Source organism: Heliangelus exortis, chromosome 2 (assembly GCF_036169615.1).
Source record: "Heliangelus exortis chromosome 2, bHelExo1.hap1, whole genome shotgun sequence".
Taxonomy (NCBI): Eukaryota; Metazoa; Chordata; class Aves; order Apodiformes; family Trochilidae; genus Heliangelus; species Heliangelus exortis.
In genome coordinates this window covers 37,799,512-37,825,405 of record NC_092423.1, presented here as the reverse complement: position 1 = coordinate 37,825,405, position 25,894 = coordinate 37,799,512, and the positions used below count along the sequence as shown (strand labels likewise).

At 43.0% G+C, this 25,894-nt stretch overlaps 3 protein-coding genes and 2 long non-coding RNA genes across 7 annotated transcripts in view; 4 read left to right on the top strand and 1 right to left on the bottom strand.

Annotated features, from left to right (window-relative positions):
• The window catches only part of CHN2 (chimerin 2), a 165,644-nt gene extending 163,758 nt beyond the window's left edge, over positions 1-1,886 (top strand). For both annotated transcript variants that reach the window (XM_071735599.1, XM_071735601.1), the window contains one exon: positions 42-1,886. In XM_071735599.1, the coding sequence (XP_071591700.1) occupies positions 42-213 (172 nt within the window). In that variant the 3' untranslated portion in view covers positions 214-1,886. The remainder of the gene's footprint in view (positions 1-41) is intronic.
• LOC139792385 (uncharacterized) overlaps positions 1-8,446 on the bottom strand; it is a 34,215-nt gene extending 25,769 nt beyond the window's left edge. The window contains exons 1-3 of one of the 2 annotated variants that reach the window (XR_011724236.1): positions 7,972-8,446; positions 7,118-7,348; positions 3,767-4,189 (exon numbers count right to left, since the gene is read on the bottom strand). This is a non-coding gene — a long non-coding RNA (uncharacterized lncRNA). Of the gene's footprint in view, positions 1-3,766; positions 4,190-7,117; positions 7,349-7,971 lie in introns of those variants that run through there. The other variant, XR_011724235.1, reaches the window with a different exon arrangement.
• LOC139792387 (uncharacterized) lies at positions 4,168-5,628 on the top strand. The gene is made up of 2 exons (XR_011724241.1): positions 4,168-4,254; positions 4,888-5,628. It is a non-coding gene; the product is annotated as an uncharacterized lncRNA (long non-coding RNA).
• The window catches only part of PLEKHA8 (pleckstrin homology domain containing A8), a 171,851-nt gene continuing 154,288 nt past the window's right edge, over positions 8,332-25,894 (top strand). Inside the window, exon 1 of the mRNA XM_071735592.1 lies at positions 8,332-8,337. The gene's annotated coding sequence lies outside the window, so the exon portion shown is untranslated. The remainder of the gene's footprint in view (positions 8,338-25,894) is intronic.
• Positions 8,529-12,050, top strand: PRR15 (proline rich 15). Its single transcript, XM_071735613.1, has 2 exons — positions 8,529-8,975; positions 9,516-12,050. Exons 1-2 carry the CDS (start codon positions 8,544-8,546, stop codon positions 9,891-9,893), a joined length of 810 nt encoding a protein of 269 aa, XP_071591714.1. The 5' UTR covers positions 8,529-8,543; the 3' UTR covers positions 9,894-12,050.

The window sequence follows — 25,894 nt, the reverse complement described above, 5'->3', positions numbered from 1 at the left end:
ACTTTTTTCCTTTTTCTCTTTTTTTTTTTTTCCTATTTTAGGGTTACCTTGCATGAAAAGGATAATTTTATGAATGCTGAAAACCTGGGAATAGTGTTTGGGCCTACTTTAATGAGACCTCCAGAGGACAGTACCCTTGCTACGCTGAATGACATGCGGTACCAGAAGTTAATTGTGCAGATTTTAATAGAAAATGAAGATGTTCTCTTTTAGCCAGAGAGGCACATCTTCAAAGCAATTTCTTTTGAAATAATTAGTTTGAAGGAAAAACAACATTCTGTAATTTTTTTTTAAACATAAAGGATAAGTTCCTTGACTGCACTTCAATTTCTGCAAAGTTGCAGATGGATGCCAAAATGTTTAGGGAAAGCCTATGTCTCATAGACATATGCCTTTTTGTAGAAGGGAAAAAAAAAGGTCAGAAAAAAATCCTCTTACCTTGTATCTTTTGCCTTGCCTCAGATGTATATTTGTTTTGAGAAGTTTCAAACAATTTTATTGTTAACTTATTAAGAAACACAAAACATATTTTAATATGGCTAGAGAAGCAAAAAGGTACTTAATCAGTGTTACTTGTATACATTTCCCTCTCCATGAGACATAATTATATATGTCAATTGTGAAACAGAACCTATATTATAAAGATATTTTTACTTTACCTAGCTGAAAGAATGGCATTTTATTTTAACAAACTATAAATCAATGCGGTGCATTGATTATTTTCCATGTAATTCTTTCCTGCATTTTTGCTATGATATATTGAAAACAGTTACCACTAATGCAGTATTATCCTGACATACCTCTTTCATTGCAAGTGTTTTAAAGAAGAATTCTTCTTTTGTGTGTATTCCAGCTTTCCTTAGGTTTCCTTGCATTTAGGCATTAGCATCCTAAGATTGTACACTTTTAACCTTTTGATATTTCCCAAATTATATAGCATTTTCTCTTTTTTTTTTTTATTCCCATGTAAAATATGATATTAAGAATTTTTCAAAAGTCCTGGTGGTAGTATCAGTTTCCCATGCCAGATATTTCTTGGATTACAGTAATATGTAAGTTAAGTGATGCTGGGACACTGGATATTTTCTGGCCTTGTTGAAAAGTTAGCACTTTTTTGGATTAATTATGAAGGATTTGGTTTTTCTGTGAAAATTGAGTTATGTTTTGTCATGTTTCTGTATTTATAAACGTACAGTAAATCTGCTAAAAATGTAGGTATTTATCTTGAATGTTTCCTGATGGTTTGTTTATTAAAAAAAAAAAAAAAAAAAGAAAAAAAAAAGAAAGAATGAGTAGGAAATGTGGGAGTTGGTAATTATTATCAAATTTTAATATTTTTGTCCCCTCACAAACATTCATAGTCTAACTGCAACTTATTCCTAACGTTAAAACTGTTTCTCAGCATGAGATGTTTTTGCAAGCATAGAAAAATCAACACACTTTACTACCAAACTAAGTTTTCGATGCAAAAAAAATTATAGTAATCCCTCATCTTGATTGTTTGTATCATACGCTCAGTAACTCAGCGATGCAGTTTCCTGAATTATTTCAGGGAGCACATGTTTCTATTTAAATTGAAAAATATGAGTAACTACAATAATGAAGGGCAGTGAAGGTTATGACTGTAAATTTGTCATCTTCTAGAGAAATAACTAAGGGCTAGATAGATTAACCCAGATTGCAGAGTAAATGCTAAATAGTCTGAGTTTCCAATACTTCCATAGATCCTCCTGCCTTGTACAGGACTATTTGTTGTAGGTTATGTACTACTTAATACTGTCATAAAAATGATCTGGAAATGGTTTTATTTTGTGAAGTGAAATATGCTTTGTAATTTATGATAGTGTAAATGGAAGGAAAAATCCCATTAAATGTGTTAAAGAGTTCTGGTGTCTATCACTCTGACCACATGGCAAGCTGCCAGATGAAAATCAATTGCTAATTACCATCCTGACATTGCCAGAAACTTTCCAACTTGGAAAACTTAGACCAGTTTTTATGGAATGTCAGCAGTTTCAGATTGGCTTTTGGATGCCCGTACTACCACAGCCAAGCCTGTGCACACATTTATTTCCTAAAACCACCCTGAACCATCTCTGTGTGAAACTTCAGCAAGCAGTGAAATGCAGTATCAGTCTAATCATTCTCCAAGAACTAATGCCATCAGAGAACTTTTTCACTCCCTTGAGTGCAGACATTTGACTGGTAATATTTTTTTTTTCCTGGTCAGTTTGGTAAAGACTTTTTTCAAGTGAAGAACAGTATTTTAGTTGCATTTTTCCTTCCTGCAGGAAGACAAACAAGCCATTCACTTCTGCTTCTCCCTTCCCCTCTACCATGAGCAAAGTGGCTCTGACATGTCTCACAGTCTGCAGTCTTTAACACATGCCCCATCCTAAGGATCCAATGACAATACAAAGCAGTGTGTTTAGAAATACCCATGCGTGGTGTCTTTGCAGGGAAGAAGTTTCTGTTCTGTTGGATGGAGGGAAGAGAATGAATTTGCTTTTTAAACCACAAATCTCTCATAGAATCATAGAATTGGCTGGGTTGGAAGGGACCTCAGAGATCATCAAGTCCAACCCTTGATCCACTCCCGCTGCAGTTACCAGACCATGGCACTGAGTGCCACATCCAGTCTCTTTTTAAATATCTCCAGGGACGGAGAATCCACCACCTCCCGGGGCAGCCCATTCCAGTGTTTGATCACCCTCTCACTAAAGAAATTCTTTCTAATGTCCAACCTAAACCTCCCCCAGCACAACTTGAGACCGTGCCCTCTTGTCTTGTTGAAAGTCGTCTGGGAAAAGAGACCAACCCCCACCTGGCTACCCCCTCCTTTCAGGGAGTTGTAGAGAGTGATGAGGTCTCCTCTGAGCCTCCTCTTCTCCAGGCTGAACAGCCCCAGCTCCCTCAGCCTCTCCTCATAGGATCTGTGCTCGAGTCCCTTCACCAGCCTGGTTGCCCTCCTTTGGACCTGCTCCAGGACCTCGATCTCCTTCCTGAACTGAGGGGCCCAGAACTGGACACAGCACTCGAGGTGTGGCCTCACCAGCGCTGAGTACAGGGGCAAATTGAATTGTCATGAATTGTCCACATTTGTCTCAGCTAACTGGTGGCCAGCTGAGGGCATTCTGAGTGTAGAGGTAAAAAAGGTGCCTTCTGCACTCCATTAGGGCTGCACACATTTCATCTCTTATGTCAGGCTTCCCGTGGCCAGGATCACTGCCCGTGGGGCTGAGCAGCACCTCTGAGGTCTAATGATCTGTTCCAAATTCACCATGCAAGGAAATAAGCAGCCAGCAGACTTTTCTCTACAAAACTGACTGCTAAAGAAGACAAAGTATAGTATCTCTGTAATACAAACCTATTTGAAAAGCAGCAAAAATGTGCCTGTCAGGAAAAAAAGGATCTTCCCTTTGCATCAAATCAGTCAGCAGACTGTGATGCTACATCTTCACGAGTCACTACTACATGGTAGTAGTCATCACTTGAAAGATGCTCCGGGGTCTGTGTTTAGAGCTGATGTAATTTGCCATTTCATCTGGAGCAGAACACAGCTTTGCTTCTCTGGAAACGGGCAAGATACTCGTGTCTGACAATAGCTGGAAGTTTGGTAGGAACCTTGTTCCCCCCCAGCTTCTGGAGAAGGCCTTTGGTGGAGTGCTGGGGGTGCAGCAGCAGTGCCCTGCCCGTGCTTCCCATCTGCCATTCAGCTTGCCCCATCTTCTGGTGGGATGGCTGCAACTCTGTACCCTCAGCTGGGGGGAGGAACCACTGGTCCTCAGAGCTACCAGGGTGAGAGGATTCGCCCCCCCATAAAGCACAAGTGTCTCAGCCATGCTTGGTAAAACATTACATGAAGTTAATGGTTGGTAAGGCAGTAACTTTCTAAAGTGCTTTGGAACAGCCACAATCTCTTCTTTGCAAGACTCGTTGCTGTAAGGTTTAAATATTTCTAGCCTGCTGGGGCAGCTGAGGGAAGGAATTGTTTCCTGAGATCACCAGGCTGGGGAGGAGGCAGCATGTGCTGAGTCTGACTCCAAAGCACACGTGTACTGAAAAGGCAGCTGGCAGGCAGGAGTGAACAGGGGACCACTGAAGGATTTCTTCGACTGAGACACTGATTTGGGGGACCTTTTGTTTTGAAGTTTCAGCCTGTCTCTCCTGCTGTCAAATACCACTGGAACTGGAAAAAGCATGCAGAAGTTACTGGGGAAGAAGAATTTGTGAAAAGAGAAGCAGACAATGAGTGTAAGTGGAGATTTTTTGTTTCCCTGGGGAACCTTTTTTAAAATGAAGTTACAAAGGAGGCAGAACTTTGCTCTCAGTTTGCTGCTCTGCAAGCTGGTGTCAGTTTAAGCTACAGAATGAGCCTGACAGAGCACAAAACTGGATAAATTGGTACCCCATTGATTTTATTTCTAAGCAAGGGGTAAGACTACACTTTCCTATTACACTTAGTCTCAAAACTCACACATTTGAGCCTAGCAAAGGAGACAGGCCTGAGACTGAGGCCTGAGACTCAGGAAGGAATGTATTGGGTTTGGGATCTATTCTGAAACAAGATGCTTGAAAGACCTGAGTAGTGGAGTATTGACAAATTTAGGATAGAGGAGGAAGGAAGGATTGCTGGAAATCTATATGGGACAAAACTCCTGTCTTAGTAAGGTCTCAGGTGCTGGGACAGCCTGTGGTAATAAAGAGCTGAGCTGAAGGAATGCTTAAAGTCACACTGCAAGGAGGTGCAAGTGAAGGCAGGTACTGAGAACGGTTTGCAGAGTCCATAGAATAGCTGCATTTTCTCTTTTATGATGAGCTCAAACACTTCACATTGCAGACCTCTACAAATGAGACACTAAGAGATGATTAACTGTGTTTGCACAGGGTCCCACCTGGACTCACATATCTGGAAGGGGAGCATTTTCCTAACCCAGCTGCTCCTCTCTCCCACTTCCTACCACCTGAAGATGAAGACAGCCAAAAGCCTCTTCCGTTCTACTTTCAGCTGCCTCCAGGATCACCCTCACACAGATTACAGACAGGGCAAAGGCAGCCTGTTCTCTTGGTCCTGCTAATAGCTGAGTCAGTGGTGTCCTGCTGTCTGAGGAGGTGCTGGAGAGGAAGAGATGGGGATGCGAGGAAGGCTCACAAAAGGGTCCAAGATTGAGCCGTTCAAGCTCCCCAAAGTGGCAGCAACTGGAGAGGCTACAACCTTTTCCCTTGATGCTGCACTCTCCCCAAACCTTGTTCAAAGGGCACAAGCTGCAGGAGCTTATCTGGCCACTTTCTTGTTTCTTTATTGAGAAGTACAAAACCAAGGTCTGCAGAAAAGAGAGGAAGAAGATCTTAGTGCCAACAGACCACACCCCCCTCCAATAATCAGGAACTGATGAAAACTCTGAGTAGGAAGGTAATTCACAAACACTTATACAAGGAAAAGAATGCCATCTAACTGGATCTTCAAAGCAGAATTGTACTGCTATATCCCCTACAGCTATCTAAAGGGAATGAAGTGTCTGTAGAACTCACGGAGATAAGAGTAAGGGCGTCAATACATTTTTATGTTCTTCAGCTGTAGAGATTAATTCCTTGATTAAAGTAAAGATTATAGTTAAGACTCAGAAATCTGAACCTTAGGGAACTGTGATTATTGCTGAGTGCTCTAGGGCTTGCAGATTTAGGACATAAATGGGTCTTGCTTAGGGCCCATCCTTTACATTTTCTTTCTCCAAAGGCATGGTCTTTGGATATAATTATGCTGATGCTACAGTTAGGACTGGGAGTTCAAAGCCTGAAGGACCTGGCTTATTGCAGGATGCTGTAAGGACTACAGTCAGGAAGAAAGCTCGTGTCAATTGGAGCCAGTGCTTAGTAAGCTGCAATAGAAACAAGGAGTGCATTTTAAGTGGAGGGCTCAGTTTAGGGTAGACTTGGGGATTTTTTACCACTGGAAGCTGTGTTTATTGCAGGACCCTGCAGAAACTGGCAAGGTGAGGGTTAAAGGATGCTCTCCTTTCCTAAAAGTATGAGCCAGTTGTTACTACTAAGATGAAGGTTAGAATGAGGACTAGGGTTAGCTGTAGGGTTTGGAACTATAGATTTTGAAGAATACAAATTGCTGCTGGCAGTATTTGAATATACCTTATTTTCTGTTCTGCTGTTGGGCAGGTATGAGTATGGACAATGTTCATAAAGATGCATATTATTTACTACTTGCTACTGCCCAAGAACTTCGGGTGACTGAGGTCCATAGGTGTTCATAACAAAGTAACAAGGATTAGAGGATTAGAGTTAGGAATCCAAATATTGAGGAACTGGTATTCATTACTGGATGCTGCACAGCCTGCAGTGGCAGGAATAGGGATGATGTCAAGAAGGGACAGATATTTATGGTGGGGGTTTTGTTGTTGTTGACAGCAGTCTCACAGTTTTAATTAAGGTAGGAATTAGGGACAGATTTTGGGAAACTAAAGACTGAAGAACTGAGTTGCAAGAACTGCAGTGTGCTGGTATCAATAATAATCAACTGTCTTTTTATTCAATGGAAAAAAAAGAATGGTAGAAAGTGCAACAAACATTCCTTCATTCCTTCTTTCCTTTCTTTTCCTTCCTTTCCTTACTCTCTTTTCAATACAGCAACAGTTTTGGTGCTGGTTGGTTTGAGAGCTGATATTGAAGGATCTAAATCTTGAAAGTAACAGAGCTTTTTTGAGAGTCTGCAGAGCTATTAAGAACCCAGTGTCAATACAGCCCAATCCTACACAAAAGGATCTTGTTACCATATAAAAGAAAAGGCTCTACAGTTTTATTTTGCAGTGGATTCAGCCATTTGATAGAGTCCTGCACATCCACCCTAGTTGGGACTACAAAACCCCATGAATTTAATCACCTCCTGCAATGAAAGGACAGAATTTAACTGCAGCAGTCTCACTGAATGAATATAGTATCTAATTTACTTCCATGCACTGAAAGAGTCAATAGGTTATTTTACTTTTCTTTTTATATCAACATGAAAATATATACATATTGAAGGAATGCAACAAGTACTGTTGCCATAAGAAAGAGGCAGAACATACATTTTCACTGACAGAGTTGTTTTTATATAAACACTAACCTTGGTGACAATCTTGTGTTGTGATTGATTTATAGCAGTAACTTTCAAATGCAGAACAGGTTGTGCTGTCCTTCTGTGCCCCTGCATACACATGCAGGCAGCATCCTCATACTCACATTTTCTCTCACAAAGCTTTCCAGCCTGCCTGTCTCTTTTCAGTAGACCTCCCTTCAGTATAGTACTGAAAATGACAAACCTCTTTCATTGTAAGGATCTTTGAAACAGGATGAACTGGAAAAAAAAAAAAAAAAAAAGCATTAATTTGATACAAGTTTGGCATTATGTGAGCTAAAAGGTCAGGCCTATGGTGATCAAAAGAATATAAACAAGTTGTACAGTGGCAAATGTTTTGTATGAACCTATAGTTTCCATTCTATAACCAGAACAGAAGCTATATGTCAACATTTTGTGAAAGGAATTTTTAGTAAAAATAATTACACTTATTTCTCCATAAATTTATTTCCCAGGCACCTCCCTGGGACACAAGATGAGGAGAGATGCTGAGGTTCTCCTTCTCCATAGATACAAATGAGTAATGTAGCAGTAGGTTACATTCACTGGGGGAAACCTGACCCTGTCCTCTGTTGCTGTCCTTGGCCCAGCAGAGCCCCAGGCCCTGGTGCTATGCATCTGAGAAAAAAAACCCATCCCTTGCTGGTTAGGAGGGAATGTAAAGGCTATCTATACTCACTGGACATTACTGGTTTGTTCTATAGGAGAGGCTTTTTGCCGCTGATAGCAATTAGTATGACAGACAGTTTAGAGCACTTTCAAGTGTGTGTGCATGCATCCTTCCCCATCCTAAACACTCTGGGTTTGAAGAGAGCAGTTTAAAGACTCATCTAAATGCACACCCCGGGCTCCTCTCCCTCAGTAATCTGCATTCACCGGTTTATATACATTAGATGTTTCCGAGCTACTCAGTGAAGCTTCGAGTAGAAGTTGATCTGCAAAAGAAGCTGAGGGTAAAATACGGTTGCTTTCATCAACTCCTCCACATGATCATGGGCATCCTTGACTTTGTAGCTGACGGGAGGGGTGTTAGAGATCAAATGCATATTACATGGCACAGCTCTCCGTAGAATAAATCACCATTTTTAACACAAAGGCTGGTACGATCAATTTTTTTTTCTTTTTGGATGAATAAAAAAAAAAAAAAAAAAGGGAAAGACATTAGAAAAAGGTATGCCCATATATCTATAATCACAGTGAAATTCAAAGTCCCACTTCTAAGCCAGTTCAGGTATAAATACGAGATGGCACTGTCTTTCTTAGTGTGCCAGCTACATTCGTTTTTTAAATATGGCCAATTACAGAAAATTCTGTTTTCTTCAGGGCTACAAAATACTCACCTACGCATTTCTGTCACGTCCGCAAACAAAACGCGACAGCACCGCGGCCACCCTGGGCAGCCCGGGCTGTCACCATGCCACGGTGCTGCCCCACCTGCACGCAGGCTCCCTTCTCCACAGCCGGGTGTCCCTCCTTCCCGCCCCGCAACCTCCTCCCCGCAGCCCCGAGGGCCCTGCGGCGTATCCCAGGGCCGGCCCCTCCTCCCACGGCCTTTCCCCTGCCCCACACGGCCGGAACCGGGCAGGTGAGCGGGAGCCGCCCCAGCCCTGGGGACGGCCGAGCCACCGCCCCGCCCACGGGGTTGAGCCGCGGGGCTGGCCCGCACCTGCCGCCGCCACGCACAGCTGCCCGGCCGCCGCTTCCCTTCGCAGCTCTCCGGCACCGGGTGGTCACTGCCAGCGCTCCTTTCCTCCCGCGGCGATGGAGCCGTAGGGACGTGCGGAGGAAGGAGCGGCCGCGCTTCCCCGTGGGGGAAGGAGAGCGCTCCCGCAGCGGGCGGGTGGAGGTCAGTGGCGCCGCCTGTACCTGTTGCGCCGGGAACCGGCGGGAGGAGGGAGGGACGGGAGGAAGGACGGAGGGAGGGAGGGAGGGAGCAGCGCCTCGTCGGCGGAGCCCCCAGGAGGTACGCGGGCTCCCTGTCCCGTCCCGCGGGGAGGCAGCAGCCCCAACGTACCGGGCCACGGGTTTACTTCTGGGGCTGGAGGCAGTGAGTGGCAGCTCCCGGCGGCTGAGCTTCAGGGCTTTATTTACCTTTAACTCTTCTCTCCGGCAGCCGCGCAGGGGAAGGTGGGGAAGTGCTTCGGTGCCTGTCACCGGAGCTCGGCCAGGGGCGAAGCGCTAAATCCGCCCTCCACCCGGGCGCCTCTGCAAAACCTGACTTTCCCTGTTCGGCAGCTCCTTAGGCTGCCTAGCTCTCCCCGTGCTGGGGGGGATGATGGGTCACCTGCACTTGCAGCTGCACCCGGCGCCGTCCGGAGCGGGCGAGGTGTCGGCGTGCCCAGCTGCCAGCCCGCCCTCCCTCCCTTCTCTTCCCCCCCCTACGCAGGAGCCCGAGATGGCGGACAGCGCCGCGGCCACCGCCGGTCCCCATGCCAGCGTGAAGGGCACCTCGGCGGGATCCTGGTGGAAGTCGCTGACCAGCAAGAAGAAGCACAAGGAAGCAGCTGCCGCCGCGCCACCCCCCGCCGCCACCAGCGAGACCCCCGCCGTCCCCCCGAGCCTCGGCGGTCAGGAGGAGCAGCCACCCCCCTTCGGCAGCGGCGAGGCCGTGGGTTCGGGAGGCGGCAACCGCCGGAGCCTCCGCGTCTCCCACTCGGGTCGCTTCAAGGAGAGGCGGAAGGTGCGCACCTCGCTGCTGGCCGACAGCCCCGAGGTCTTCGATGGTGGCGGTGCCCCGGGCTGTGCCGCCCAGGGGGGCGAGTAGCCCAGGAGAGGACTTAGCCCCCGGAGTTGTGGCCCTGAGAGCAGCCGCCACTCGACGGGTGGGCAGAGCACCGGCAGGACAGGTGGCCGGAGCCTACGGCTGCCTCACTATCTGGGTTTGGCCTTGCCTGACCCCGTGGGCGATATGGAGGTGCACGGCAGCGGCCTCCCCAGCCCTGAGGAGACACTGCGGGGAGCCCGGCACCTCCACCAGATGAGTGACTCCTGCACTGTGTTACACGAACACTGCTGGGACCAAACCCCCCGATGACAGAACGATGTGATTGTCTTAACAACATAACACCAATAAACACCCCGCTCCCTCCACTGTGGTGAGTGGACTCACAGGTGCTACCCCAGGACCGACACTGGGTGCTCCATACCTTCCCCCCGCCCTTGGCAGGAGCCAAGGTGCTGACTGCCCAGGCCTGTGACCCAGCTCCCCTTGGCTCTCCACCAGAGAAGGTGCTTTTCTGCCCTTGTCTCACACTCTGCCTTACAGAGGAAAGAGGGGCATGAAGTGCTGTCAGCTGATGTCTGAGGACCTCCAGCCGTGCCCTGTGTGCTCCTGCCCTGCAGTGAGCAGGCATGGCCGTGATCGGCCTTCCCCTCACGGGGTCAGGAGAGAGGTATGGTGAGGGGCGTTTAAATATGCAAAAGGCAGGACCTTGCTGGTTTTTCTCCCTCCTTTCACTGTGTAGTGCTAAGCAGGTGTTTCAGAGGCTGGTGTCCCATAGTTCTGTTAGAGAGGGAGGCCAGCTGTTGTCTAGTAATTCACACTGTTTACCCAGGGAACACATTTTTGCATAATTGTTGATAACCGGCATGATGAGGCTCCAATGGAGAAGTTGAGTGGTAAGACGTAAATACTCTTTTGGGAGACAAAACCATCTCTGGAGAGCACGGGCAGGGTTGTACTCCTAGCATGGAAATAGGCTTGGGCACCACTGGAAATGTTCTTCACTGTTTACCATGTCCAAGGTTTGTGAAGCAAAGTTAAAGATTCCCAGGATTTCTTTTGATAGCAAGATAATGTGCTTTAACTTGGGCAGCTATCTGCTCCCTCTAACAGCTCCTGGATTTTTGGACAAAGTAAACTATAAGCCAGATTCATACTGGTGTTGTGCCTTACAGAGCAAACTCAGCTAAAATTACTCAGCAATTACACATTTCTTAATAGTAGGTGATGTAGCAACAACTGATTTATTTATTTTAAATGCACTCACAATATGCTTTATATTGTTAAAATGGCTTTAGACTTTTTCTGAATGTGAGATATGCTATTACATAGTGACAGGGACTGAAAATTACTACAAGCAGTCAAGTAATACACAGTTAAGATTTTGTTTGTTTGCAACTAATCATTTAAGGTCAATTATAAATAAAAAGTGACCTGAAGGAAAACAAGAGGTGAGAGCTGATGTCCAGGTGAAAATACGGATTAAACCACTTGCAATCTCTGAAATTATGCAGTAGATCCTGGGCAAGTGCCCTGTGGTTCAATGAGTATAATAATATACAATAAAACTTTGAAAGCTCTTGTGCAATAAACTTGGGCAACGTAGCTGGCTTAAGCATTCACCAGTCCTTTACTCAGCTGCTCCTTCAGACTCTGAAACCCAAGGACAAAGGGGCTGTAGTATCCAGTCTGTTTCCATAAAAGCTTTTTTTTTTTTTTTCCACCCAGTGTGCAGACATACACTTTTAAAATTTCATTTATTAAAACTACAAGGTGCTGGTTTTTGACTACCTTTTTTTGTTCCTGAGTGCATGCTTAACAAGCAGAGAGTGAGGGGCTTGTACGGGGAGCTCTTAAAAGTTTATTATCAGAGTTGCTTTACTTACGTGAAGCCTCTTCAGTCAAGAAGCATCTGAAATCCTTCTCTTGAGAAGAGGCAACTGGAGCAAACCCTGCAGCAGATGAAAGGGTGTGAGAGAGAAGGGGGGAATGTTTAAAAGCTGAGAATGGACAGGCAGAAAGGGCTGGCTTTGCTGCCAGGGTTGTCATACCTTTAAAAAGCACCAAAAAAAAAAAAAAAAAAAAAAAAAAAAAAATCTTCCTGTATTTCTATTTTTTAGGGCCCAAAGAATCTTTTTTGTATGTGTGTGTCCAAAACGGAAGAACAATAAAGCAGCTATTGCACTGGTGGGTTCCTTACTCCTGTGTGTGGTTTAATTGTGAGCCCTGTGTTGAGTCAGACCTTGAGAACTACCCAGGGGCCTGAGTATGCAGAGCAGTGCTTTATACATTTCCCGCAGATGCTTTTCTGCATTTTTAATCTTTTCACTGCTGTGAAAGTACGGTTTCCTCTCTTCTGTACCTGCTAGCTACCTCTATCTACAGTGAACCTCTATTTGCTCTCTGGAAGTATCCCAGGTGTATTAGTGGCCAAGTCTTTACCTAGGCACAAGATACATTCCAATTTGGGTTTTGTTTGAGAAGAAGCCTGGTATGCTGTTCAGATGGCTGCTGTTAGGATTCAATATTAGTACTGGTTAATATGTGACTAAATATTAGCCAGGTCTTAATCCCTGTGTACAGTGCTTCCAGCTTGGAAATTTGGTCACAATACAAAGCCAATAAATGCTCGCAAAATTACTCACTCGCGGCCATCCTCCATCTTTATCCTGACCTTGAGCTGTGGGAAGGAGACGTAATTCTATCTTCCTGCTCAGTCAAATCCTTGCTTCAATGAATTTGATAGCAGCCACTGAAAAACTAGATCCATGAGAAAATGGGCTGCCTGCCTCGACTCACTTTCCCCGCCCTCTGTGCAAGGGCAGAGCAGCAATATCTTTAGGTTAGTGCTGACCTACGTGCCACAGCCAGGAGTGAGAAGCCCTGCTGGCCAGAACCAGCTCCTAGTTCAGAAACAGTCCTCTTGTTTCGAAGCCTGAGCATCAGATAAAGCTTTAAGTAATCTATCCACATGTAAATGAATTAAGGTGATACAGGAAAAGATGGCACTTTATGGAGCATCTGAATTGTAATTTTTTTTTAACCCTCGCAGGGGAGAAAGTTTGACCTCTCTGTGGCGTTGGGGAATACTTGCTGACTTACAACAACAATGCATTTCTGTGCACTGAATTATTAAAAGGCTGTTGACATTCTTCATATGGGTATTTTCCTTATCTCCGTTGTAAATAAAATGCATCAGAAAGTAAGTTTAAGAAAGAGGGAAAGTAGTTGTTTGTTTTTAAAAGCAAACAGTGATGTATTGACAAAATAAGATTAAGTTTAACCTCAGCTACGTCAGTTGTAGTGCAGTTTTCTTAATATTATTCCAGGTACTACTAAGGATTGCAGGTTTGGGGCAAAAAATAAGTATTCTGTAAATAGAGTGAACCTTTCAAATAAACTTGCAAAGTATATGCCTGCTTATTCCTTCTCATGCCAAACCTAAAAATAAATCTTTGAGTAGCTGCCTGGTGAATCATTCCCTGCTATTGTAGGCTGGTCAGTCTAGACCTCAACAAAGATTATAGGGAACACCTGCAGAAAGTGATCCTAAATTGGAAACACTGGAATAAATGCCTTGAAAGCCTGAAGAGTGTTGACCTCAGATGTTATGTCAGGGTTTAACTTAAACTGAGCTAAAAGAATAGAGAGGGGACTTTACTGTCCTGGGGAGTAGAGGGTTCTTCATTGGGTTTGGGGCTTTGTTTTGTGTTGGGGTTTTTTTGTTGCTTTTTTGTTGTTGTTGTTGTTGGGTTTTTTAAAGTTCTGTCTTCACTGTAGTGCTGCCAGTTACAATTTTATATTTGAAACATCAAGTGTCTTCTCCATTAACAAAGTAAGTTCATATGGGGGGTAAAATCTGAAGGACAAAACTCTCAGCATTGGCCTGGCCAGTGCAGCTGGATGCTTCATGTTAAAGCCCATGTTTAATTTAGCTCACTCAAAAAACTGATATCTAACTGGAAGAAAAGCTATTTTGGGTGCAGGTAGAAAGTGGAAGCTCCTCTCATCTGGCTAGGAAAAAGAAGAAATCCAAACCTAGCATTTCCTGAGATGTCTTTTAAAAGCTGGGGTGAGAGGGAGTTGGTTATAGAATGATATTTGAGACCATATAATTACACTATTTCTAAACACAAACCTTTCCCCTTCATCACTAATTTATTGTAAATAAGATGATAGATCTGCTGGCTGTGATTTTTCATTTCAAAACAACACAGAAGGGATAAAGTTGCTCAATTTTATAGGCACGAGAAGCAGTGAAGTAGTTTGTCTGTTTTATCCTTAATGACACATCTGAAATTCACAAATGGCTCTAAGAAACAGTATTTGGAGGTAGTCTTCAACTAAAGCATATTGATTAGCTGCTGCAGCTTATGAATTTGATTTACTTCCCATTTTATCTAAATAAAGCAATATAACATAAGATAATGTGTGTTTGGGGGATACCAACCAGCTTTCCGTGATAGCTGTAAGAGATTGTTTTAAATGAAAAATTTACTCTGGTGAGTAATCCTTGTCAGAACTAGATGTCATGTTTCATTTGAGTAAAAACGAGTTAGAATGTTTTTTTCAGGGTATTATTAGTTACCAGGCTTTCTGATGTTTTGGGATGTGTGAAGTAGGCTTGATTTTCCAATGCAATCCTTCATGTGCCATGAATCCTGCTGCCTGATTCAAATGCTTTGGGTCTTTCCCCTGATCCAGAGTTACTATTTATCATGGTAGTTCCTTTTACACTAAGGAGGTAAAAAGTATCATCCTCTGAATTGCTGAAAATAAGAAGAATTCTTATGTATGTCTGTTGAGATGAAAAGTGAGAGGTACTATGGATCCTCGAACTTTTGTGGCTCACTTTTTTTTTTTTTTTTTTTTTTTTTTTTTTTTTTTTTTTTTTTTTTTTTTTTTCCTTCACTCCTGGCTTACATTCATTTGTAAGCCAGGTCTTTCCAGGTCTTTGTTTTATCCTCAGCATGTAAATGTTTGAGCAGATAAACTGTCTCACAAGAACTCCTCAGTGACAGGAGAGTGGGCAGCACTTCAGTGGCCAAGGAAAAGTTATAATAGAGCCACTTCTGCATGTGCTTCTGGGCACATTCCCTCTTAATTTTATGAACAGGAGCAGAACTAACCCTCAGTCTTGAATCCCAAAATACAACTACCTGAGCAACAGGAGGCAGCCTCATAGTATGCACACCATTGGTTGTGTTTATCTTTGCATGTGCTTCCACTGTTTCCAAAAATCAGAGTTGCTTTACCTGTCCTGTTTAAAATCATTGTGTTCAGGACCAGGAAAATGGTGTAAACTTAAAAGAGAAATCCTGCCTGCAGTACTTCCTAGAAACGCTGTAGCTCAGACCTCTGCAAGGAGGAGGGGAAAAAAAATGTATTTTCTGGCTTCTCTGTTTCTGGGTTCTTTTCTTGGCATATCAATGCTGTAGCAGTTTCCTTGCTGGAACCTAAAGCAGCTGAGAAGCAGCTGACATGCTGCATTTAGAGGTAGCTTAATTCCCCCTGCAAAGCTGGGAAACTATGGTTTGTTCCTGGCTCACTTCTGAATGGTCTAACAGTAGATATGAAAATACCTCTAAGTAATATATTAGCTATCACAAGTGTTAATTAATGTCTGCTGGAAAATGGTGAGAAAATGAGGAATCCCATTAGAACAGAAGTTGCTGACCATGATTGAAAGCAGCTTTGAAAAGCTGAGGTCTCATTTTAAATGATCACTTGAAGCATATAAAATATTATGTTTTTATATTAGACAATTATTCTTTATTTTGCATGGGTTTATTTTTCCACTGTACTAATTTACCACACAGCTTTTTTATTAGTAGTATTAGGGACTCGAGCACAGATCCTATGAGGAGAGGCTGAGGGAGCTGGGGCTGTTCAGCCTGGAGAAGAGGAGGCTCAGAGGAGACCTCATCACTCTCTACAACTCCCTGAAAGGAGGGGGTAGCCAGGTGGGGGTTGGTCTCTTTTCCCAGGCAACCCTCAGCAAGACAAGAGGGCATGGTCTCAAGTTGTGCCAGGGGAGGTTTAGGTTGGATATAAGAAAGAATTTCTTTATGGAGAGGGTGATAAAGCATTGGAATGGGCTGCCCTGGGAGGTGGTGGGTTCTCCATCCCTGGAGATATTTAAAAAGAGACTGGATGTGGCACTCAGTGCCATGGTCTGGTAACTGCAGTGGTAGTGGATCAAGGGTTGGACTTGATGATCTCTGAGGTCCCTTCCAACCCAGCCAATTCTATGATTCTATGATTCTATGATTAGTAGTAGTAGTAATCTTATTCACTGCATATTATCTCTTTAGTTTCTTTTACTGGTTTTCTATTTTTAGCTCTGAAACAGACATTTTGGTGTGCTTGTCCCCTGCAAAGTGTCTCCATAAAATTCAATGGTATTCCTGTGACCTATGTTTACACCTGACTAATTCAAATTAATAACATACCTAGCAGTTGTAGAGTTCTCTGGAAAAGTGAGGTCACCACTGAAGAGCGATCTTTTAATCTTTCTGAAAAAAAAAAACCAAAAAACAACCATGCATCATCCCCACTTTAAAGAAAGGAAATTTAAGATGTAAAAGCTGAAGTAAAGCTCCGAAGTACCTGAACAGAATGACACATCCAGTCTGAGACCAGAAATCAGGCTATGCAGAAACTGCCTGAGAAAACCAAGATGTAATAAGTGGTGAGAAGAGGTTCAAATGGGCTTTCTGAATTTTTACATCCCTGAGAGGAACCTTTGGATATGTGGGAGTTTCAACATCTGTCGTGGCTTAACCCATCTGGCAACTGAGCACCACATGGCCACTCAGTCGCTGCCCCGGAGGTGGGATGAGGGAGAGAATCAAAGAGTAATAGGGAGAAAATTCATGGGTTGAGGTAAAGACAGTCTAATAGGTAAAGCAAAAGCTACACACACAGTCAACGCAAAACAAGGAATTCATTTACTGCTTCCCACGGGCCAGAAGGTGTTTCATCCATCTCCAGTAAAACTGAGCTCCATCACACACTGCAGTCACTTGGAAAGACAACCACCACCTCTCTGAACATCAGCTCTTTCCTTCTTCTTCCCCCAGCTTTATATATTGATCAAGACATTATCTGTTATGGGATATCCCTTTGGTCACTTGGGGTCAACTGTCCTCCCAACTTCTTGTGCACCCCCAGCCTTCTCGCTGGTGGGGTAATGTGAGAAGCAGAAAAGGCCTTGGCTCTGCATAAGCACTGCCCAGCAACAACTAAAACAGCACTATCAGCAAACTGATAGAAACAGAACTATCAGCATTGTTTTCAGCACAAATCCAGAACACAGCCCCATACTAACTACCATGAAGAAAATTAACTGTCCCAGCCCAAACCAGCACAGCATCACTTAAATGTAATTGTACATCTTCTTAGAGGAGAGTTACTGACACTGAGCAACTGTGTGACTTTAGGGAGTACCACAGAGCCAGGCAAATGTGTAATTTTGGTTTTATCTGTGGTAGTGGCGTCCCACTTGTCCAGATTGGAAAAATAATTCAGGATAAGCTAAGGTGTGTGTTTCAACAAGTGCAGTTGTGTGAGCACCAATCACGCCTCATGCAGCTGCAGATTTTCAGTGTGGTCAAAGGGTCCTATTGAGAAAAGTGCTGAGGTGTCTAATTCCACTTGCTGCAGTTGTGTCTCAGTACCTTTGTGGATATAAGCTTAGTTACACAAAATTATCAGATTAGTACTGAGATGAGGAAGTTAAAAAGGTAAATTTCTAGTTTATTTACCGAGGCAAATAGAGTTAACGATGCAAAAGAGTTGTGTAACAACACATGTAGCTGTTTTTATACTGTATTTTCCGTTGTTTGTGCTGAAGCAGTATAGCTCCTTTCTCCCTTCCTCCCTGGTATATTCTTGCTTTTCAGCTGTTATTTGATCTTTTCCATTCTTGCCTTGAAATAATTCCTTACAGAACCTCTCAGTGTAACATTCCGGCAGAGCCATTGTTCTTTTGTCCTCTTGTCTGTAGATCAGCTTTTACTGCTAAACAGCTTCTTTAGAAACACCAGTGAAATCTTCTCTCCTGCTTTTTGTCTGCGTTGAGAACAGGACCAAAGGTTGAAGATAGTTTTAAGTCCTCAGGTGTGCGGAGTTCCCCCTCCCTACCTACATTTTGGTGTTAGTTACTGCTTAGGCTTTTACCTGTTCCACTCTGCCAGCCAGGATGGGGCACACCCTCACCTAGCACAATACAAACCCTATTTAATTAAGAGCTATTCAAGCTCCTTTTTTAAATGTTTGCCTCAACAAATGCCCGTGTCAAGCAGCAGTCATATGACACCTTTCTAAACCCTGCAATCCCGAGCAGTAACCAGCAACAGCGTTTTGAATCTCAGCCATCACCATAAAGATCCACAGATTGTCCCCAAGGCTGGAGAAAGGTGAGTTGTGAAGGCTTTGATGGTCCCTTCTGGCATCTGCATGCTCTGTAACACTTTCTAGAAGTGATATCAAGAAACAGCTGCTGTCAGGGCAGAGGCAAGAGCAGCAGTACAAATTTGGCTTCTTGAGATTGAGTGCTTATGCATGCACAAGCAAATGGAGTATTTTCAGGACATACGTGACACCCAGCCCTAGTTATCTGCACATAAGATGCCAGATGCCAGTATGTGTGAAGAATTTACATTTAGGTGTGGACCTGTGCAAATCAACATAGGCTCTTATGTGCAGGAAGCATTTTGAAAATGTTGTCCTTCCTGTCTTGCTTGGGGATTGTCGCATGGGCTGGAGTGTCCCCACATGCCCGATGTGGCACCTCAGTGACCCTGTGCTTGAGAAAGCTCTGAATCTGTCACACCTCTCCTAGACTGCCTTGGTAGTTCCTCAAGAGGAAACAGAGCTTGCACAACTAAATGAAAAGTAAAAGTTACCACTGGAGGAGTCACTGCCACAGGGTTCCTGGAGGAGCCCTCTTTAGTTACTCTTCTTTGCCAAATCAAAACTACTTGTGCTTCAGCTTGTGGCAGCTGTGTTGCTGCTGCCTGTTGCTGCGACAGTTCCCCAGTCTGCTTCCATCTGCTTTTAAGTAGTGTGGAAGTATCATTTGGATATATTTTGCAGATCTCTAAAGGGGTGTGGTGCACTAAAGGCTTGACTAAGAAACTTGGAAAGAAGCCATTTTTACTTGACAAATAAAGCTAAATTTATGGGGAGGGATCCCCCCCATCTAAGGTCCTTGTCTGTTCACAAACACACCCATTAAATTATTGTGAATGAGAGCTGCAGGGTCTTACCTAGAGGTGCAGCTCACTCCAGGGGCTGATATAGGTGCCTGTAGGAAACTGGAGTGCATGCTCTGAGAGACCTTAAACCTGAAACTCATTATCCTGGCTAATGGACCACATCCCTCTGCATAGGAAACGTGCAGACTTTTCACTCACATGATTGGTTTCAGAGAGGCACAATGACAGTTCACTGTGGTGCCATTTTGATCAGTCTGGCTTCTGGTGTTTGCTCATTAGGCCAGCTAATTGCTTTCTGCTTTGGACTGCTGGTCTGTTACTCTGTGCTGTTAATCTTCGCACTGAATCTGCCCAGAAGCTATTAAAAATATGCCTGAAGCTGAAGATGCTTTGCTCTATCAAGTAGTTAGAGAAACCTGTCCATCCAACAGACTGGGAAGATTTGCAGCCTCAGGTGATTCTCCTGGTAGAGGTACTTTAGAGCCCCAGCAGGCATGAAGGAAACACAATTTAAGTGCTTTAAATGTCACGCTAGGTAAATCCATGCTGTTGATGGGGCTCAAAAATTATTAGGCAGATTCCAGTGAGAAAAGTGCATGCAGAGCCATTAACACAAAGGTGGGGTTATAATATCCAAAGGGGAGTATCTTGGCCAGAAAGCCCTGACCGTGTCACAGGTGGGAGAGCATAGCAGAGGAAGTATCCCATGTTAGTTTTGTTCAGGAATTGAGGAAAGGGAATATTTGTTATCAGTTCCTGTCAGAGGGTGCTGGGCTAGGTGGGCGTATGGTCTGACCTGGAAAAAAATCTGTCTTTCTTGATATGAAAAAATAAAAGCAAGCCCTGTGCACTTCTGTGGAAGAAATGTACTCAGGAGGGGAGTCTGGGCTCTGCAGTGTGCCTTTGTGAAAGTATGTCCCAGAAGAAGGAGAGGACACAAAATACTCATGCCTGTCCCCAGGACTTTCACCTAAGTCCGGCACTTGAAGAGTCCCAACCTGGAACAGACTACAAAACCCAAATATCTTTAGTGAATCAGGGCTGTGTTAGCAGGCCAAAAGTCAAGCATTTTATTTGCACTAGAGCAAGGATCCTTTACACAAAAGTTCTGTAAGGTCTGCATTTGTCAGTGCTGATTTGTCCAAGAAATGGGTGCTACCAAGCATCTTTTGCAACTGCTATGGTGAGCTGTATCTTTACTATATTTTAGCAAAATGTGGCTGTGCTTTTGTACATCATGTATTAGTATTTAGGGAGATAATATTTGCTAAATGCTTTTGAATTCCTCTGCATGAGAGCTGCATGAGCAGAAGGGATGGCTTTCTGTTCCTTGGGGTGAACAAGTATTTGGCAGGAGTTCCTGTGCCTACACTAGAACATGAAGTATCTTTAAAATGCCTGGTCGTATTCAACATCTGAAAAAAATCAACAAACAAACCAGCTCTACGTGCACCAGGGGGACATGACACACTGTTTTTATCACAGTTTAACTGTCCAATGTTCAAACAATAAAAAATTCACAATTACACAGCAATAGACAACATACCTCCTGCTGTAGGGAGGGGCTGATGTGAAAAGCTTTCCACACACATCCTTTGGGAGGAACTTGCACCCTCAGCCTCCTTCCCAACAGTGACACCCAAGCTGTCAGCTCCAAGAGCTTTCCTTTTGCAGTAGATGATAGCTTTTATGTTCTTGTACTATTTCTAGTGACTATCCAGATTTAAAACTTACCTACCAGGTATAAATTATGGTGTAATCTTAAAATGATTGGGTGCCTTAGTAAAAATTTAATCTGTGAGAATTTTACCTGCAGAGCTCCAGCTGTGTCAGGCTGACTATTCCATAGTCCATTTTGTGTATACATAAAATTTCCTAATGCTGATAATTTTCTGAGCTGGCACATAGCAGCTTCATATAATTTATGTTCACCAGCAACAGCCTTAAGTCACATAGAGACAGGCTCTCTTTTCACACCATTATAATAAACCACAGGGGAAAAAAAAAGTCTCTAAAAATACTACTTTTGCCTAAAGTACTTCAGGGCCTGTTTTAAAAGAGAAAACATTTCCAACTTGGGTTTTGTTTTGTTTTGTTTTGAGTTGGTTTTGGTTTTGTTTTTTTAAGAGAACTACAAGTTCCTCTGCAGCAGTGGTTGTTGCACATTGCGTGACCAACCTCAGGCAAGGAAGTCAGTCAACCAGCTTCTAGTAACTACTAAGATTTTAACCTATATGAATTGTGAATCCTAAGCTCAATTTACTGCTCACATAGGTTTTTTTTTTCTCACCCTCTTACCAGTTTGAAAACATGTAGTTTATTTGTTGGGCACTGACAGTCTCTGCTGTCATTGATTCTGATTCTGTCAGGAGTGCTCCTGCTTGAAGGATTTAAGCTTTCCATAACACTAACAGTTTTTGCTTGTTGATGCATCAGTTTTTACACTCACTTTGCCCTCTGAGGTCCTGAGGGACATGCTGAAATTGTAGTTTGGCACTTCAAGGAAAATTACAACCATGGTATTCAAGATTTTAATCAGGCTTTTAATTATGTTAAAGCTATTTCTCCTAAAGCTGTAATAATTAGAAACAGGGTTAATTTTTGTGTTTGCAGGCCTTTCTCAACACTGGTGACCTGGTTCAGGACACAGCTTTCACAGGTTTTCTAAAGCTGTCTCTCACTGCTAATAATACATTGTATGAGCAGCTTAATTTAGCTTACATTTTAGAGTACTATGTATAAATGTATCAGGAGTAAGACAGGCCTATTGTAAGCCAGGTTTATTGTATTTCTTGGCAAGGGAAAGTTAATCTGATGTTCTTTACATTCATGCAAAAGGATGTCTGGGCACTCAAGGCACTACAAGGGACAAACTCTTTCCTCTGCCAAAAGTGGCAAAGGGAGAGCTTTAAGAAAAAGCACACAGGCCTCTCTCCAGTTCAGTATATCAGCCTTGTTTTGTCTTGGGCCTGGAGCAATCTCAGTGGGCACCAAAATAGTTTTTAATCTCTACTCTGTCACCTTCCCTAGTAACTTCTCTCACATCATGTGGTTGCAGCTGTATGCAGCTGCTAAGGTGTAGATCCTTCACTCTCACATTCTCCAGATCCTGAATTTTCTATGTATAGAAATTTAATTTCCCATCTTCGTATATGAGAGTTGGACTCTTTCACATGCTAAGTAGCTCTGGTTTTTCTAGCTTAGAAAAGCTGATAAATGAATGTGTCCCACGCCAGCAGCTCCCACGGCATGGTGCACAGTCTACTGCTGAAAATCTCCCAGAGGCACCTGGAAGAAAATCTGGAGGGGAAATTTCTCCCTTGCATCAGATCGTGGTTCACTGCTTGGGCGTGTGCCATGAGTGCTGCAAATGCTGCTGGTTTTGAACTGTAGATTGTCCCAGGGCTAAAAGTTTGAAGGAGTAGGAAGAGCAGCAGCTGAGGAGTAGGACACGGTCTGCCCTGTGTTGGTTACAGAGGCAGCAGGGAAACTGCCAGGAAGGAACAAGATGTGATGGGGTGGCTTCAGAAGTGGCATCCATTCTAAAACAGGTTTGGATGTAAATATTAACTCACGTTGTGTGCTCTTCAATCTGCAAGCATTCTAATTTGGTACAGTCAGAGAAAATACGGGAAAAATGGGAAAAGTAGAGAACAAGTCCTCTGAGGAGAGGCTGAGGGAAGTGGCATTGTTTAGTTTGGAGAAGAGGAGGCTGGGGATAGATGTCATTGAGCTTTACAGCCACCTGAAAGGAGGTTGCAGTGAGGTGGGTGTTGGCCTTTTCTCCCAAGTGAATAACAATAGGACTAGAGGGTATGGCCTGAAGTTGCACCAGGGGAGGTTTAGACTAGATATTAGGAAGAATCTCTTTACCAAAAGAGTAGTATGCCACTGGAATGGGCTTCCCAGCGAGGTGGTGGTGCCACCATCCATACTGGTATCCAAAAAACATGTAGACCTGGCACTTCAAGACATGCCCTGGTGAGCATGGTGTGGGGTTTTTTGTTGTGGTTTTCTTTGTTTGGTTGTTTTTTTCTCCGGTTGTTTTTTTTCCTGGGTGGACAGTTGGACTCAGTGATCTTAGAGGTCTTTTCCAGCCATGACAATTCTATCTCTTCTGCCTTTCTCCAACAGCCCAACAATAAACTGAGGGCAAGGTTGACACTAATTCTGTGTTTTATTGTTATTTGCATTATAAGCATGACTCAGTGCCTATTAACAAATCCTATAATGGCATTTTAAGTAGTAATGTTGATCCTGATCCATGGCTGGCAGGTGAAAGGACATTTAATTTCCTAGTTGAGAAAAGCTGCTAGAGGACAGAAAATCGTTCTTATTATACTTTTGATATCTGGTATTCGGTGTAGTATACCAACTATTCCTGCTGGCCTGAGCTACAGTAGAACAATTCTGAGGATTTTTTGCTTCTATTCTTGAAGTTTTACATGCAGAGAAACCTTGACATCCTGTTACTTCTGAAAAACCCTTGCCTTGGGTTTTGTATCTATGCTGAGAGCTTTATTGTGTTTTCCAGATTATGGCATCACTGGACCATAGGACCATATGGCCAAACCAATGCTTTGCCTGTGCAGCAACCACCATATATATTTTAAAATTATGCATTTTTGATTGTAGGTTTTCATATGTATTTTTAAATTATACATTTTTGGTTGTAGAATTCAGAGCTGTTATGTTTAACAGAAGACATTTCCTATTAATTCTGAGTGTGAAGACTGAGGCTGTGGATGTATAAAGGGCATATAATTAAAAATTTTTGTCTTCCACAGCAACCACATCTGAACGGAATGATTCCCTTGTTACTTGGGAAATAAATTATTAAATTGTGTAAGAGAAATAGTCCTTTCATGAGTCAATAATAGTTTAAATGAAAAAAAAACCCAAAGGGTAATAAAAGGTCAGTTTTCTGAGTGCAGGAACTGGCTTATGCTGGAAAGGCAGCAGAGGGCAAGTTGACAAGAATATTGATTATTCAGAAAAGTCAGAGTTTAAACTACAGTCTTGAGACTTGGGAAATAAAATGACAGACGAAAACCAAAGTCAGTGAAGTAATGGATCCAGGGAAAACAATCCTTACAATGGTAAACTCTCTGAAAGTTACCACGAGTTATTACTGTTGGGTAAGGAGAGCTAGAAACTTGCTTTGGCTATTTCAGCAAGAATGCCAGCCCAGTAGTTTGTGGTAGTCCAGAAAGGTAAATAAAATGTTAAGATTTATCAGAAAAGGAACAGAGAGCAAAAGTGAAAACTGCAAGCTCATGATTTGTCCACAGTTTGACTGCTGCAGGCAGTTCTGGTCCTTATTTCAGGGAAAATACAACATGGCTAGAAAAAGTATAGAGAAAGGTAAAAAGATGAGCATAGGTTCAGAAAGAGTTTTGATCAAGATGAGTTTTGACAGATTTTCTTGAGAAACGTCCAGTAGAGAAAAGACATAACACAGCTATACAAAGTCACTAACAGCAAAGGGGAGAAGGACATAGTAACTTTCTCTCTATGCATAAGCTCTAGAAGGCTGGTTTAAGGAAGTTGGTAAGTTTTCTTCACAGCCAATGAATTAAGCTGTGGAACTCCTTGCCATAGGGTATTGTGGAGACAAAAAGTGTAAGTAGGTTGAAAAAAGTGCAGTGATAAAAAAAAAAAAAGTGCAGATAAAAAAAAAAAATCCATCAAAGCCTATAAAATACAAAGATATGGATTAAACCTCTGTCATAGGTAGTCCCCAGCTAGACTGTGAGTGTCTGTGAGGATATTCTGTAGGAAGAGTAATTGTGCACTCACTTTAAGCTTCCACTTTCTCCCTAAACATCTGCTGCTGACTGCTGCAAGCTCAGCTACTGACCTGGGAGGACCTTTGCTCAGATCCAGTGTGACTGTGCTTGGGCACCATAAATCTGGTTGTTTGACAGGCAAATACACTGAAATGAAGTTTAAGCATCCGATAGTGCTGGAAGATACACGCTATCTTATGGGAGTCCCATAAAAAGTATACAAGCAATCTATCTTTCCCTTGCAAATATATTGCAGGGAGCTATTATAAAAGGACATGATGTGCTCATTATCTGTGCTCTATCAGACTATCAGTAGTAACTCAGTACTGTAATATTGCTGCAGATTATATTATTTTCATAACACAGGTCATGGCAGAATCTTGGCGCCAGAACTTATCAGAGTTTAAAAGGTTATTTCTCTGTTGAAGAGTTGCTTTGAGATCAAGGTCTTGCTACCAATTGGTCTGGTTTAACAAATAAATTAACATACACCATCTTAAAAATTAGGATATGCCTGAACTGTGGTCCCGAGGTGCATGAACGTTCAAAGTTTTAGATGAATCTCGGAAAATAAAACATGACTTCAAAGAACTAAGTTTACAAAATACTGCAGACCTGAATGAATTAATGTTCTGAACCCATGTGTTAGAGAGGGTTGAGAAAAAGGGATTTTTTCCCATGATTACAGAGAGATCCACACTAAATGGTGATTTATCTTAAAGATCAACCACATTTTCCCATTCATGTAGTATCATTCACTATCTTAGGAACTCAAGATGCATTACAAACATGAATTAACTGAGGACTAAGAGGTATGCAGACACTATAGTAACTTCCTTTCTAGGCTGAGAAGACTTCATTGTGAAAATTTATACAGTAAAAGGTACTGAAAAAAATTAACTTTCTGAACACAGATTTCTCTCCCACCCATGTCTCCAGTGGTGTGTATTTTCACAGTACTGTAACATACGCACTTTGAATTAAGCAAACACCAAATATTTACTAGAGAAATATCTGACTGTCTGGTAGAATA

What these genes read in the sequence shown, in the direction of transcription:
- PRR15 (XM_071735613.1), top strand. Translation starts at nt 8,544, where the DNA reads ATGCCACGGTGCTGCCCCACCTGCACGCAGGCTCCCTTCTCCACAGCC. An exon ending in CCCGCAGCGGGCGGGTGGAG is followed by an intron (nt 8,976 to 9,515) that starts GTCAGTGGCGCC and finishes CCCCCTACGCAG; the next exon opens with GAGCCCGAGATGGCGGACAG.